The following is a 16,436-nucleotide window of genomic DNA, read 5'->3' as shown; positions in this document are numbered from 1 at the left end:
TCTGAGAAATGCTGAATTAAACAAGCAGAAACAGGGCTTCCTTGGTGGCGCAGTGGTTAAGAATCTGCCTGCCAATGCAGGGGACACGGGTTCGAGCCCTGGTCCGGGAAGATCCCACATGCCGAGGAGCAACTAAGCCTGTGTGCCACAACTACTGAGCCTGTGCTCTAGAGCCCGCGAGCCACAACTACTGAAGCCTGCGTGCCACAACTACTGAAGCCCACGTGCCTAGAGCCTGTGCTCTGCAGCAAGAGAAGCCACTGCAATGAGAAGCCCGTGCACTGCAACGGAGAGTAGCCCCCGCTCGCCGCAACTAGAGAAAGCCCGCGCACAGCAACGAAGACCCAACGCAGCCAAAAATAAATAAATAAAATAAATAAATTTATTTTAAAAAATCAAGGAGAAACAGGTTTTATTACTGTAGGATTTCTCAGAGTATTTAACTAAAATGTTAATGTGATTTGAATATCATGTATATAATTTCCCAAATGTAGTTGACTTTTGGAAATTTCTTTTTCTCAGAATATCTTGCAGGACTAGTACTCCACGGATATTTTTGTGAAACACTGCTTTAGGTAAATAGCGTAAATCTAGAAGAAAGAAAACCTGAAAATTTTGTCTTGGACTTGCTACAGATAGAGTATAGAATGCTTCAGCATATGCATAAATAAATCAAGAAATTTAAAAAATATGGCTTCCCTGGAGGCGCAGTGGTTAAGAATCTTCCTGCCAATGTAGGGGACAGGGGTCCGAGCCCTGGTCCGGGAAGATCCCACATGCCGCGGAGCAACTAAGCCTGTGCGCCACAACTACTGAGCCTGTGCTCTAGAGCCCGCGAGCCACAACTACTGAAGTCCGCGAGCCACAGCTACTGAAGCCTGCGCGTCTAGAGCCGGTGCTCCGCAACGAGAAGCCACTGCAATGAGAAGCCCGCGCACTGCAACAAAGAGTAGCCCCCGCTTGCTGCAACTAGAGAAAACTCGTGCGCAGCAACGAAGACCCAACGCAGCCAAAAATAATAAATAAATAAATAATAAATAAATTTAAAAAGAAAAGAAATTTAAAAAATAAACGAGGTAAGTGCTTTTTCTTTAGATAAGTATTTTAAACCTGAATTTTGATTAGAACTGTAAGAACCCACAAACAAATAAAAGGTAAATAGATACCAATTTCAAGCTGTTTCTGAATTCCTGAGCAATATAAACTTAGACTGCCTCAAGGAGGAATCTTTTTTTTCTTTCTTTTCCTTTAGATCAATGGCTTACCAGCTGCCGGCCATATGTTATCCACCTAGATCTAATTTTAAGATGAGAGTTTAAAAACATTCTTTGGTATTGTTACCTCTCAAATATGCTCAGACAGTAACATTTTAGTAGAAGGGCAATGTTGATTTTTCTCATTGGTGGTCTTGCAATCAATAATGTATATAATTTGTGTTTCAACAGTGTATAGTTTTTCCTCATGGAATTCAATAAGTGAATTATTTTGAGTGAAAAATACACACAGCCTGCATCAGTTTTAAATTTTTCTGGACTGACATTCATGCCAGAAAGGTTATCACCAATGTAGACCAAAGTTGTTTATCTCTTCTTCTGATCAAAAGCCCGTATTTATAAAGCAACACACCTGAGAAGCTCTGGGGGATGACTGGGAGCGACCACTCTTCCAATTTGTCTAGGCCTGTTCTAGTGAGAAGCCTCCATCTTGGCTGGACTATTGGTTCTGTCTTCTCCGGCTTAGTGGGATCCTGTTGCCTCTTGTCTGTGACCTGACAGGTACCCAGTCAATACTTCACAACGTGGGAAAATCCCTCATGCACATTTTACCATTAGAGATGTTAGACATACTGCATTCTTTTGTTCGCTTGAGTAAGTAATCCTTAATTGTCATTCTGGGAGGAGTAAAATCCCAAGGCCTGTCTATAAATTGTGATGCTTGTTATTTGAGCTGAGTAGATTTAGATGATTGTTCTGGGTGGAGGGAACAGCTAGAGTAAAAACGTGGAAATTACAGTGTTATCAGGACCTCATATTTGAGTAGGAGAGTGACAGGAAATGAAACTGTAGTATAACGTGGGTCCAGATCACAGGTCTTGTACACCAAGCTCAAGTTTGGTTTAATTTCATAGCCCAGTGTTTCCCAAACTTGAATAAGTCTCAGACCTCTTTTAAGGGAAACAATTCTCCTAAACCCCTGATGTTGACCTAAATTATTTATATTATAATATTACTTAAATATGTATATTCATAAAACCATGTATAAAGTCCTTATATCCTTTATAGTTCTCATAGCACTATAAAATTAAAATAAATTTACAACTTATTACATACAAGACTACAGAATCAACACAACACTAATTTAATGTAGTGCATAATATTGTTTTATTAAAATTAGATAATTGATGTCATTTTCCCCCTCTTTATAATACAGAGCTAGCTTTTGGAACACCTATCTGTTATTTTGTTGAGCCAATTTGATAGTGCATCTCAATATAAGAGTTCGTAAACTTTTTTTTTTTTTTTTAAAGATTGATTGATTGATTGATTGATTGCTATGTTGGGTCTTCGTTTCTGTGCTAGGGCTTTCTCTAGTTGCGGCAAGCGGGGCCACTCTTCATCGCGGTGTGCGGGCCTCTCACCATTGTGGCCTCTCTTGTTGCGGAGCACAGGTTCCAGATGCGCAGGCTCAGCAGCTGTGGCTCACAGGCCTAGTTGCTCCGCGGCATATGGGATCTTCCCAGACCAGGGCTCGAACCCGTGTCCCCTGCATTAGCAGGCAGATTCTCAACCACTGCGCCACCAGGGAAGCCCCGTAAACATTTTTTGAAAAGCAATTCTTCATTTCATTCTAACTACTACCCCTACTGCTAATGAACTTAGGAGGTTATTACTGCAAAGGTGGGGAGTGTGTAATTCTTTCCTTCATAAGGTGAATATGTGATATGACTTATCATAACATGCCTATACCACTGTGTACTCTGTGAGCACTCAGCTTCTCCCGCGCAGTTCTCTCTTAAAAATTCTGTGAAACCTTTGTCTCTATAACATGCTATGATGTTATTTGGCTTTCATTCAGCATTGTTTACATCTTAAATCCTCTTCTCTTCTTTCCTAATTTGCCTGAGACCATTAAAGAGGTGCGTTATTCTGTTGCACTATATTGTTACCATGATGTTAAATAAAAGATTCCATTTATTAACTAATTTTTTTTAAAGTCTTATTCCATGAAAATGACTTTCATTGCAAAATTGATCTGCAAAAGAGAAGTTTTGTTTTTATAACTGGCAGAAGAATTCAGGAGTGTCACAGCAGATGTGGGGTGATCACACTTGACATTAGCTCCTGACAAGCTGGGTAGAGGAGGGTGTCGGGGGGCTGCTGGAGTAGAGCATTTCTTTTTTTTTTTTTTAATTAAAAAAAAATTTTAATTTTATTTATTTATTTATGTCTTTTGTTGGGTCTTCATTTCTGTGCGAGGGCTTTCTCTAGTTGCAGCAAGCGGGGGCCACTCTTCATCGCGGTGCGCGGGCCTCTCCCTATCGCGGCCTCTCTTGTTGCGGAGCACAGGCTCCAGACGGGCAGGCTCAGTAGTTGTGGCTCATGGGCCTAGCCGCTCCGCGGCATGTGGGATCTTCCCAGACCAGGGCTCGAACCCGTGTCCCCTGCATTGGCAGGCAGATTCTCAACCACTGCGCCACCAGGGAAGCCCCTAGAGCATTTCTTATATCAATGAATGGGACCACCGTCCATCCAGTTCTGCAACCAGAAACCAAGCTGTTACCCATGACACCTCTCTTTCTCATCCCACAGTATCTAATCCATCAACGTTTGTCCATTTGACCTCTTAAATTTCTCATGAGTCTGCCCACTTCTCTCCATCTTTTCCACCACAGTTCTAGTCCAATCCACCATCCTGGATGATGATAGTCACTGCTAGCTTGACTCTTCTCTTCCATTCTAGCTGTCTCTAATTCTTTCTCCAGTCTGCCGGCCTCAGGGAAGTTTGCAAAATGTAAATTTGATTTCTCAACCCTTAACCCATTCACCTTTTAAAACCTTGCAATGGTCGGTTTTTGCTCTTACTCTAAAGACCTATAACATGGTCTACCTTTGGAGACCTTCCCTTCCTTCTCCCACTGCCCGGCCTTTGTTGTTCCCTCTGCTTGGAGAGCTCTCTCCTCTGCTCACTTCCACCATCTTCACTGCGCTAACTCCTACTATTCTTCAGATGTAACACAAACCTTTCTTTTCTGGTACATACCATAGTTATAGTTTAAATTTGGATTAATGTTTATCCAGGACTCTAAACCCCATGAGGGCAGGAAACTTGTCTGTTTTAACTCCATTGTATCTCTATCAAATATTGAATAAATGAGTATATTGAGTACCTTACACAACATAAATATATTTAACAATTCTGCATTGCAACATAGATTCTCCAGCCCCTTGCCTGAAGGTTGGAGAATATCAGCCTCCGCCCCAAAACACTTCACAACATAAATACACTTCAAGGAGGGGATGCTTTGCGATTAATACCATGTAAATAAGTTAAGTCTTTGGCCCAGGCTATCCTTGGACAGGCCGAGGTAGTACCATGGTGTATTGAGATGTTGAACCAGGGTTGTATAGTGCTCATTCATTTTTTAAAAACCTATTTTTGAAGTATTCAGGGAGATTTTTGAAGATTTTTATTTTATATGAAGGTATCAGATATGCAGCTTTTGGGTACTACAATGTTTGAAGCATGGTTGGAAGTACCAGTATGCCTTGGAAAGGTGGCTTGAGGTGTGCTGAAAAAGGTTTTTCTTATCCCACCAGGTGGCCAGAGGTGCTTAAGGAATTCTCAGTAGATATATATCTATATATCTATACCTATATCTACATTTATATATCTATATCTATATAAATCCTCAAGATTTTTCTGTTAAATTGAACATATCCCCACTGAGAGGAGAAATGGTTTGTTCTTATGATACTAAAACTTTTTTATTATGAAATACTTAAAGGCTACCCAAAAGTACAGCAAATGATTTTAGAAGCACCTGTGTACCCACTGCCAAGCTTTGTTAAATTTTAACATTTATAAGTCATTTTTACAAATTGATGTATAGTTGATTTACAATGTTGTGTTAGTTTCTGGTGTACAGGAAAGTGATTCAGCTATATATATATATATATATATATATATATATGCATATAATATATATAATATATATATTTGTTCTTTTTCAGATTCTTTTCCATTATAGGTTATTACAAGATATTGAATATAGTTGCCTGTGCTATATAGTAGGTCCTTGTTGTTTATCTATTTTATATATTGTAGTGTGTATGTTTGTTTTTTTTAAAATTTATTTATTTTTGGCTGCGTTGGGTCTTCGTTGCTGCACGCGGGCTTTCTCTAGTTGCGGCGAGTGGGGGCTACTCTTTGTTATGGTGCGCAGGCTTCTCATTGCAGTGGCTTCTCTTGTTGCGGAGCACGGGCTCTAGGCATGTGGGCTCAGTAGTTGTGGATCGTGGGCTCTAGAGCGCAGGCTCAGTAGTTGTGGCGCACGGGCTTGCTCCGCAGCATGTGGGATCTTCCCGGACCAGGGCTCGAACCCGTGTCCCCTGCATTGGCAGGCGGATTCTTAACCACTGTGCCACCAGGGAAGCCCCTGTAGTGTGTATCTGTTAATCCCAAACTCCTAATTTATCCCTCCCCCCGCCTTTCCCCTTTGGTAACCATAAGTTTGTTTTCTATGTCTGTGAGGCTGTTTCTGTTTAGTAAATAAGTTCATTTGTATCATTTTTTAAGATTCCACATATCAGTGATATCATATGATATTTGTCTTTCTCTTACTTACTTCACTTAGTATGATAATTTCTAGGTCCATTCAAGTCATTTCTTTTTTAAAAAATTTATTTATTTTTGGCTGCATTGGGGCTTCGTTGCTGCGCGCAGGCTTTCTCTAGCTGCAGTGAGTGGGGGCCACTCTTCGTTGGGGTGCGTGGGCTTCTCACTGCAGTTACTTCTCTTGTTGCGAAGCATGGGCTCTAGGCGCGCAGGCTTCACTAGTTGTGGCATGCGGGCTCAGTAGTTGTGGCTCACGGACTCTAGAGTGCATGCTCAGCAGTTGTGGCGCACGGGCTTAGTTGCTCTGCTGCACATGGGATCTTCCTGGACCAGGCCTCGAACCCGTGTCCCCTGCATTGGCGGGCGGATTCTTAACCACTGCACACCAGGGAAGCCCAAAGTCGTTTCTTAAAGAACTAAAATATTACAGAAACAGATGAAGCCCTTTGTGTATCCTTCTCTGATCTTATTCTCCTCCTTCCAAACCAGAAGTAATTACACCTCAAATTTGTTGTTGATCGTGCCCAAGCCTGGCTTTACATTTTTAAACACACATGTGGGGCTTCCCTGGTAGTGCAGTGGTTAAGAATCTGCCTGCCAATGCAGGGGACATGGGTTCGAGCCCTGGTCCGGGAAGATCCCACATGCCGGGAAGCAACTAAGCCCGTGCGCCACGACTACTGAGCCTGCACTCTAGAGCCCGCGTGCCGCAACTACTGAAGCCCATGTGCCACAACTACTGAAGCCCGCGCGCCTAGAGCCCACGTTCCACAACAAGAGAAGCCACCGCAGTGAGAAGCCTGCGCAACACAACGAAGAGTAGCCCCTGCTCGCCGCACCTAGAGAAAACCTGCGCGCAGCAAGGAAGACCCGATGCAGCCAAAAATAAATAAAATAAAATATATAAATTTATTTTTAAAAAAACCAACCCCGCTGGCCTTCCAAGCTAAATTCTCTGGGGCCTCCTCCTCCCGTCGCCAGACCCCCAGGCTGAGAAGCCTGACGTGGGGCTCAGAACTTTCACTCCAGTGGGAGAACTTCTGTGGTATAATTGTTTTCCAGTTTGTGGGTCACCCACCTGACGGGTATGAGATTTGATTTTATTGCGATTTCGCCCCTCCTACCACCTTGTTGTGGCTTCTTCTTTGCCTTTGGATGTAGAATATCTTTTTTGGTAGGTTCCAGCTTTTTGTCTATGGCTGTTCAGCAGTTGGTTGTGATTCTGGTGTTTACGTAAGAAAGGGTGAGCCCACGTCCTTCTACTTCACCATCTTGAGCTAATCTCCCTGGGTGTCTTTTCATCTTTGAGTGGCTGCTTGAGTTTTCTTTTTGTGAACTGTCTGTTCACGTCATTTGCCAATTTTCCTATTATTTACCATTTCTTATTGAGTTGTAGAAATTATTTGTATATTCTGTATTAAAAACTTCATCAGTTATAATTTGTGGTTTATTTTTGTACTCTATGGCATCTTATATAGAAGTTTAAATTTTAATATAGTACAAATTTATCAAACTTTCCTTTATTAATTTGTTTCTGTATCTTGTTTAAGAAGTTCTTTTCTACTCCTACGTTCACATAGATATTTCACATTTTCTTCTAAATGTTTGAAAGTTTTCCCTTTCACAGTTAGGCCTTCAATCTACGTGAAATTGATTTTTCTGTGTGGTATGATGTAGTAACCCCTGAGTTTTAAAAAATATGGATAACCAATGTTTCCAGTGCTATTCATAGAATCTTCTTTCTTCCTCTACTGATTTCTAATGTTTTCTCTGTTACAGAAAAATGGATTAGTATATTAATCCATCCTTGTGTAAGAACACTGTATTAATTACTTCAGCTTTATGGTACATTGGTGTGCTTTTTTTTTTTTTTTTGGCTGTGCCGTGGGGCTTGTGGAATCTCAGTTCTCAATTCCCTGACCAGGTATTGAACCTGCGCTCTTGGTTGTGAAAGCGCAGAGACCTAACTACTGGACCGCCAGGGAATTCCCTCCATTGGTGTTTCATACTAGCTAGTTGTATAAAGGTAGAAGTCACTTTCCTTACTTTTTTTTTTTTTAAATCTTTGAAATGGATAATCATAATACCTATACATAGGGTTGATATGGAGACTTTAAAAAATAAGCGTGTAAAGCACCAGATACAGAACAGGTAGGCACTCAACACAGTAGCTATTTATGTTATGACCATGTTGAAGATACAGATGAAACACCAAGAGAGATAAAGTGATCAGTCTCTTTGGAAACCTCAGTTTCATTTATAAAAAGAAAGGGATGAATTGGCATGCCATTTCTAAGGCTCTTGCCACTCTAAAAACTGTGATCCTGGCCTTTATTTGCTAGAAACCAGGCAGCATAACACTATGTGATGGGCAGTGGGATTAAAAGGAGAAAGGTGATAGCGCAGAGTCGTGAGCAAGCAGTAGTAAAACGTGAAGGGCCACTCATAAGATTTGGGGCTGGCTGGTCGCGAGGACATAGACGCTACGATGACCTTCACAGTGCTTTCCGGTGCATAAACGGCCAAGCACCGCCGTGACCGCCCTGCCTACAAACACTGACTGTGCTGCCCGCCCACAGAGGGCTACTGTCTACCCTCCCGGCCACCCACTGGAACACAGGGCCTCAGAGAAGATTCCAGACAGGATCGCAGAAACTCTGGGAAGAATGGTGTAGAGCCTGGAGCGCGGTGGAAGGGAGGAGCGACCTGCACCTCCTCCAGGGCTTCTACGGTGCTTCTGGGAAATATAGTTCTTTGCCGCGAATCGAGCCTCGGGCTCCTGGAAGGGGGACTACAATTCCCTTCAGTCTTGGGAATTCTTTGTGCAGCACGCCTGCGCAGTCTGGCGGCCAATGCCGCTATAAAGGCTTGTTTTGCTCCGGGGCTGATGCTCGGGAGCGTGGTCGAGTGGCCGACGCGGTCGTCCTGGAGCTGGGGCACTGGTAGGTAGCGGCGATCGCCGTACCCCTTCCTTCTCCCTCGGGTTGTTGCGGGGACTATCTCCCGTGTGTTTCGTCCGGAGGTGGGGGACTGCGATCGAGGATGCGAGCAGGTCAGGGGAAGCCGGAGACCTGAGAAACGGGGCCAGGCTTCCCTCTAGTCTCCCGCCGCCGCCTCCTCCTTGGGACTTGACCCCTGAGGGCTGGTGGTGAGGTGGTGAGGTCCTGGCGTCGGAAGGCAGGTAGGGTGGGATGAGTGGTTGGGGTTGCCGGCCACATTCCCGGCTAACGCCACCAGGGGGTGCTGCGCCCGCGGCCCGTGGGTGTGGGTAGCTATCGCCTCTGCGGGCCCGAACTGGCCGCGGGAACGCCCTAGGGCCCCGGCATCCCAGGCGAAGCTGGCCTTAGAGAAGCCCCCATCCTCAAGGTTGTAGGGAGGCGGCTTGGGGCACCCCCGCTCAATCCCCACAGAGGAGACTGAGCTGCCAGCGACCTCCGAAGCCAACCTCTCGTTTTGGCGAATGGGTAGATGGAGGTTCGTGACAGAAGCACGCACAGCAAACACTTGGCAGAGTCCGGAATGGAATCTAGATCTCTTGACTGTCATTAGTGCCCTTTCCCCTTCCGCCACACAGAGCTGCATGGTGCTTTGTATTTATCACATAGGGGTCGTTTGGTTTCTGCACGGACGTGGGGAGGCAGGAGGCCGATGGGCACAGGAAAGACTGGCAAAGTTTCAGAAGGTTTTGAAGGAGAAGATGAATAGGTCATTCTGGGGTCTCCAAAGTGAGTAAGTGAAAGGTGCAGAAGGCTGGGGCACAAGTGGATGTCAGGGGGGTGGTAAATACATATCCTTGTAGCCTCAGGTCTTTTTGTGTAGCTGCAGGGCTTAGAACCAGATTCCTGAGGTGTTGGAAACCTAAGGAATGTTGTAATGAAGGCAATTTGGAAACACCAGTCTGGCTACTTACAGTCCTTGTAATCCTGTGCAGCCCCCTCCCCCCATGCAGTTTCGACTGCATCATCGTGCAGGAGAACGTCTACACTTTTATGACTGGAAAGAGAGTTTTGGTTAAAAAAAAAAAAAAAAGGCAGCTGACCAAGTGGCCTCTGCGCTGAGCACCTCTTTGGGTTCTCCCACTTTGAATATTCTGCTAGTGCCATCGTTCAGCTCTGACTCAAAAATAAATAAAAATACCTTCCCTTTTCCCTCTCTTAATAGTTGGAGCAAGTTAGCATTTTTAAAAAGACTTTTAAACAACTTTAAGGGAGAACAGAAAGAAGAAAAGAGAGAAATACAAAAAGTATCCCGAAGAAGTCTAGCTAGTGATCTTTCCTTAACTGTTTTCTTCAGATTTGGGCCTTGTTCCCCAGACCCATTGGACTTCCTAGCTCTTGGCTGGCCTCCATGTGTGCTGCCCTGTCTTATATCCCTGATCCACAGACGCTGGAATCCTCCTTCTATTCAAGGCCAGGAGATAGTAGCTTTGTCCCTGCACAAGGCTTGCCTACTTTCAGAGCTGTGCCTCTTTCCCCAGGAAATTAAAGAAGCAGGAGTGTTAGAGGGAATAGGAAATTGCTCCCCACACCCTTCCAACATAGAATAACTTGGAATAAAGTGATTGAAAGAAACTGAGGTTACATGAATTCTTAGACAATTGAGATGATCTTTGTGTTCTTCCTGACATGGCATTTGGTATTGTGAGTGAGTTACAATACTTTGGCCTCTTCCCTTTCAAACTGCCTCCCCTCCACTTGCCTTTTTTCAAAGTCGGACTAATCTTCTCTGCTTTCCAGATAATCAGCTAGGCTGGGGAACCTTTGGAGGGGAAGGTTGGACTTCAGTGATCCCTGTAAGAAGGATTATTCTGATCTGCAGCTGCATCCCGACATTGGGGACACTGGCAGATGCCAGGTCTGTTTATAGTTTAGGCTTGCTGAGGTCTCAGTGACGTGATTGCTGTGTTCTTGGTTGTAAGCCGGTGCTCTTTATGGTGCAGTTTTTCATTGGACAAGGTGACTTTTTTCTTTGGAGCTAAGTAACTTAGCAGTATCAACTCAGGGTACTTGAGCCAGACCCCTGAAAGGCAAGAAGTAAAGCTTTCTTTGTGCTGGAAACACGTCTCTGTGGAGGAGATTTAGTCCTTTTTATTTAGAGGATTTGTAAGTGTTCTCCTTTTTTTCTGATACCTTAAAAAATGAATTGTAGCTATCAGAATTATGTCCATACTGTTGTACTTTTAAGTCTCAGTGATAGCTAGGAATTTATGGAATTCAAAAGGCAACACAGCTACACTTCTTTAATTTCTAGTGAGGCTGGTATGAAAATTGTTTTCCCAACTTGTATCTGGGAAGCTTTGAACCATCTTAGAGTGGGGGAAATGTTTTAGAGACGTATGCATGTGTTTTGTTTTTTCAGAAGTAACCAGAGTTGATACCAGATATTGATTAGAGATAACCAGGCTAGCAGGGTTTAGAACAGAGTTTCAGGTAGATACGAGGTAAGACTTAGTAGGACAGGGTAGGGAATTTGTTTTTGTTATTGTTTTTTAATAACAGCTTTGTTGAGATATTTTTGTATCATGAAATTTACCCCTTAAAGTATACCACTTGGTGTTCGGTTAGTATATTAACAGAATTGTGCAATCATCACTACTATCTAATTTTAGAACACTTTCAGTAACCCAAGGGGAATTTGTTTTTAAAGGTAAGGTGTAGTATTATTTTGTGTTTTAGCTATGTAACTTAACAGAGCTTTAAAAGCATCAGTTAACCCATTACCTAATTATAAAAATACAGAGATGGGATATATCATTGGTAGAATAAGTGTTTTATAAGTTTTCATTTAGTAAAATTTATCCGTTTTAAAATTGTGGAATTTGTAATGCTTGGAACAAACTTAAATTGTTTCCAGAAAGCCTTTTTTTTTTTTTTTAAGACCTATCTAAATGCCCTGTACATCGTGATTGAACATAGTTGAAGGTGAAGAAGACAGGTGTCTCTATCACTGTGTTTATTTTTTTTAAATCTTTTTTTTTTTCCCCCTTAGAGGTGGGAGGCGAGAATTCTTCTTGATTCTATCAATCACACTGAATTTTTTTCTTGAAAAAATAAAATGGTAATTGAAAGATTTTTGAAAATTTAGTTTTATAAATATAATGACAGAAAACTTTAATGCTTTTGTCCTTTTTCCCCCTATTTTAAAGCACTTTCGCTTATGATGAAGCACAATTTAGGAAATATCTGTCCTTGATGAATTTTTAATTTCAGAAATTCTCAAGTGGAACCAAGAGTCTGTGAGCCCTGGCACCTCCACTCAGAGAAGATGAAGGACATTGACATAAGAAAGGAGTATATCATCCCCAGCCCTGGTTATAGAAACGTGCGGGAGAGAACCAGCAATTCAGGGCAGCACCGAGACCGCGAGGACTCCAAGTACAAGACTCAACCGGTCAGTACTGCCTTGCCTGAGTCCCTCTTCTTACCTGCTTGCGGTGCTAGACCACACCTTCTCTCTTCACAAGATGCCTAATTTAAAATAAGTTTCTTTTTCTTTATTGGCTTTAGGTCACTGTTAAGAATTTATGGTTATTTATGAAAGAGGAGAGGTTGGCTCTTAGCTTCTCACCTATTTTTCCCCTTGGGTTCTCCTCTAAAAAGGCTTTGCTTGAGAGAAGACAGTTTATGCCGGGTGGGGCAGGGGAAGGCCTGGGCAGGGAGCAGAGGGAATATGAACCATTAAACTTCATTCATGTACTTAAAATTGTTTTCTCCCTCTGCCTCTGTTGTCTGCCTTTAAAAGGTGACTCCTTTGGAGATTTTCGTTCAGATTTCAGCGTGTACTTGGAACAATTCTAGATCGTTGGAGGATAATCAGTAAAATTTTCAAGTAAACCCATGAGTGTAAAGGAGCCTTTAGTTAATAACCTAATTTCCTCCAAGGGAAATAATGAATATACATTTTAAACTGGAAGAAATATCTTTATTCTGGGGAAAAAAATTATACCTTTTCTTGAATTGCAGAAGTAACTAATAAGGAAGAACGGGGGTTGCTGGGTAGGAAGTTGAGGTTTGTTTTCATCTATTTGTTCTGTGAAAATTGTAGAAAGATATGGCTCTGCAGCTGACACTGGAGTTTCTTTAGCCTGATGTTACCTGTCCCTCTTTGCTACCTGAAAGCTGTTGCCTTATTAATCAACATTTTCTAACTGATGGGTGTTTTCTGTTTCTACTGTATATTATACAGTGCTTTCCCATTCGAGCTTAACTTTGGGGAAACATAGATTCAATGTAATCAGTATCAAATCCTTAAGGTGCCAGTTTTGTACCTTTTCTTTGTCCCTTTGTCCAAACCTTATGTTAATTAAACACGTATCGGGTATCTTTTGAATGCTAGACACTGTTAGTATAGCACTTAAACTGGAAAAAATCACAAAGGTAACACTGGAGCAGGGCTTTGAAGACTGATGAGGTGGGGATGCTTTCAAGCTGCTTAAGTCATCTGTGCCTTAGTGGTTTATGAATAAAATGGTATCAACGGTAGAACCTAACTCATGAGCTCCCTTGAGGATTAAATGAGCTAATACATATAAAATGCTTAGAATGGTGCCTGCCACATAGCCTGTGCTCAAAAAGTGTTAGGTCTTAGAGCTAATTATCTAGAGCATAGGATGTATGTGAGAAAGCTCTGCACGCCATGCTAAGGAATCATTTACTATGGGTGTTGGGGAACTATTGGAAGCTATTGAGAGGATTTTTTTCTTCTAACTTTTTTATTTTGAGATAATTGTAGATCCACATGCAGTTGTAAAAAATAATACAGAGAGATCCCATACATACTTTATCTAGCTTCCCCCAGAGGTAACTTCTTGCATGCTATAGTATAATATCACAACAGATTATTGATTGACATGGATACCATCCAGCCACCTTATTAAGACTTCACCAGTTTCACATGCACTCATTTGTGAGTGTGTGTAGTCTATGCAATTTTTCCACATGTGTAAATCTGTATGACCAGCACCCCAGTAGAGATACAAATCAGCTCCACCAAAAGAATCTCTCATGCTCCCTTTTTAGAGCCACAGCCACCTCCCTTGCCCTCTCCCCCAATCTTTTTTAAAATAAATTTATTTATTTATTTATTTTTGGCTGCATTGGGTCTTTGTTGCTGCACGCGGGCTTTCTCCAGTTGCAGTGAGCAGGGGCCACTCTTTGTTGCAGTGTGCAGGCTTCTCACTGCGGTGACTTATCTTGTTGCAGAGCACAGGCTCTAGGCACGCGGGCTCAGTAGTTGTGGCTCACAGGCTCTAGAGCGCAGGCTCAGTAGTTGTGGTGCACAGGCTTAGTTGCTCCACGGCATGTGGGATCTTCCCGGACCAGGGCTCGAACCCATGTTCCCTGCATTGGCAGGTGGATTCTTAACCACTGCACCACCAGGGAAGTCCCGGTCTCTCCCCCAGTCTTTGGCAACCACTTATCTGTTCTCCATCTCTGTAATTTTGCCATTTTAAGAATGCTGTACAAATGGAATCATATAGTACGTAACCTTTCGACATTGGATTTTTTCACTCAGCCTAATTCCCTTGAGATCCATCTAATTTGTTGTGTGTATCAATAGTTCTTTCCTTTTAATTGTAATTTTCCATGTTATAGATAGACCACAGTTTGTTTAACCATTCATCTGTTGAAGGACATTTGGGTTATTTCTAGTTTGTAGCTATTACAAGAAAAGCTGCTCTGAACCATTTGTGTATAGGATTTTGTGTGAATAAAATTTCCATTTCTCTGGGTAAATTCCCAGGAATGTAATTGCTGGGTCATATGGTAAGTGCATGTTTAGTTTTATCAGAAACTTCAATACTCTTTTCCAGAGTGGCTGTATAATTTTATATTCCCACCAGCAATGTATGAGTGATCCAGTTTCTCTGCATCCTTGCCAGTATTTCGTGCTATTAATTTTATTTTAGCTATTCTGATAGGTATGTCTGATATCTCATTGTAGTTTTAATTTGCATTACCTAATGGCTAATGCAGTTGAGCTGAGATTTTTTAAGACTTGATTTTTATCTTAGGAAGATTAGTTTTGAGGCAGTGTAGGAAAAACCTGTATGAGAGAAAGAGAGAGACAAAATACAGGGAGCAATCTGGAGGCTCCTGTGCCAGCCCATGTGAAAGAGGCCAAGGGTCTGTATCCAAGCATAATAGTGAGGATGGAGGAGAGGGGAGAGATTTGGGGGCATCTCTGGAAGGGGAGGGGAACATTGGGGTGCCTGGGATTCGTGGTAAGGATTTAAAACTATTGATGGACATATGGGAAGAGAAGGAAGGAGAGGAGGTAAGAATGAGTTTGCTTTTGAACATGTGGAATTTGAAGTGCATCCACATGAGATGATTAGTAGATAATTAGAGCATAGGCAAGGAGTAGAGCAGGGACAAGTTTTGGAGTCATTAGTGCATCCATGTAGATGAAGCCTTAGGAGTGAGCAAGCTTGCCCATGGGTAGCGTGTAGAGCAGGAAGAGATGGAACCTGGGAAGGTAGTGTGTGGCCCTGTGAAATTTCTGGCGACAGAGGCCCTGTGCAGTTGGTTAGAGCAGAACTGACATTAGGGTGTGCAGTGGGAGCAGCAAACTTTTCCTCTGTGGGTGGAGAAGAACTGGAAATGGAGTCACTGTTGTGCCTTTTGTCCCCTAAATTATTAAGTCAGGCACCAGACAGCAAGTTTCCTTTGTGTGACTGAGGCTCATCTTGAAGAAATAGGAGGCTGATACCAACCACTTTTATAAAATCTGAGCAGTCCACATGAATTTCATTTTCGTTATCCTTTGATGTTTCCTAAACTTTTACATTTGAGTACTGTTTTCCTGTTTTTTACCATATCCTGTACCCTCTGAACTTTTTTTTTTTTTACTTAAACTATTTCTTCTAGATTTATTTTTTTTGATGTGGGCCATTTAAAAGTCTTTATTGAATTTGTTATAATATTGCTTCTGTTTTATGTTTCGGTTTTTTGGCCGCGAGACATGTGGGATCTTAGCTCCCCAACCAGGGATCGAACCTGCACGCGCCACATTGGAAGGCGAAGTCCTAACCACTGGACCGCCAGGAAAGTCCCTAATTCTTTTAATATACTGGCTTTTTTTTTTTTTTGCTCAACCTTGACCTAAGCAATAGAATCATAGGTTTATGCAACCTATTTTTTACACATGTTAAAAGGAATGTGTAAATATCAAGTGTTTTTAAAAGTTCACATACCACCTAGAATCTTCTTGCATATTACCTGGCAAAATCCAAAATCTTAGATATAAATATATCTTGAACTTGTCTCATATGTTAACAGTTTGCTAATAGAGGAAATCAGCAAGATGACAAATTTCTGGTTCAGCGATAGTTTACAAATGGGTAATTTAAGTATTTGGGAAGTAGAATGGCTGTATAAGCATATCATTTTTAAGAATGTAAGTAGATAATTGAGTAGAGATTACAGTTTCATGTCTCTAGATCATAACCATTGTTTCTATATTAGTTGTTAGAGATGAAATCTGGGATGGGACCTCCCAGACACCAGGCATGTCTATTATCCATCAGAACTAAAAAAACAGTACCTCCCAAAGTAACAAAAGATAAGGATACATTATCTGTGGCTCTTAATTGGAAAACA

General features: G+C 42.1%; 1 protein-coding gene across 6 annotated transcripts in view; it reads left to right on the top strand.

Annotated features, from left to right (window-relative positions):
* The window catches only part of ABCC5 (ATP binding cassette subfamily C member 5), a 203,767-nt gene that overhangs the window by 107,387 nt on the left and 79,944 nt on the right, over window positions 1–16,436 (top strand). For 5 of the 6 annotated variants that reach the window (XM_068546331.1, XM_068546325.1, XM_068546328.1 and 2 more), the window contains exons 1-2: window positions 8,689–8,777; window positions 12,045–12,225. In XM_068546331.1, coding sequence (XP_068402432.1) covers window positions 12,100–12,225 — 126 coding nt within the window. In that variant the 5' untranslated portion in view covers window positions 8,689–8,777; window positions 12,045–12,099. Of the gene's footprint in view, window positions 1–8,688; window positions 8,778–12,044; window positions 12,226–16,436 lie in introns of those variants that run through there. The other variant, XM_068546326.1, reaches the window with a different exon arrangement.

The sequence above is a fragment of the Eschrichtius robustus genome, chromosome 6 (genome assembly GCF_028021215.1).
Source record: "Eschrichtius robustus isolate mEscRob2 chromosome 6, mEscRob2.pri, whole genome shotgun sequence".
NCBI lineage: Eukaryota > Metazoa > Chordata > Mammalia > Artiodactyla > Eschrichtiidae > Eschrichtius > Eschrichtius robustus.
The sequence above is the reverse complement of the archived record's forward strand: the minus strand, read 5'-3'. Positions and strand labels throughout refer to the sequence as shown.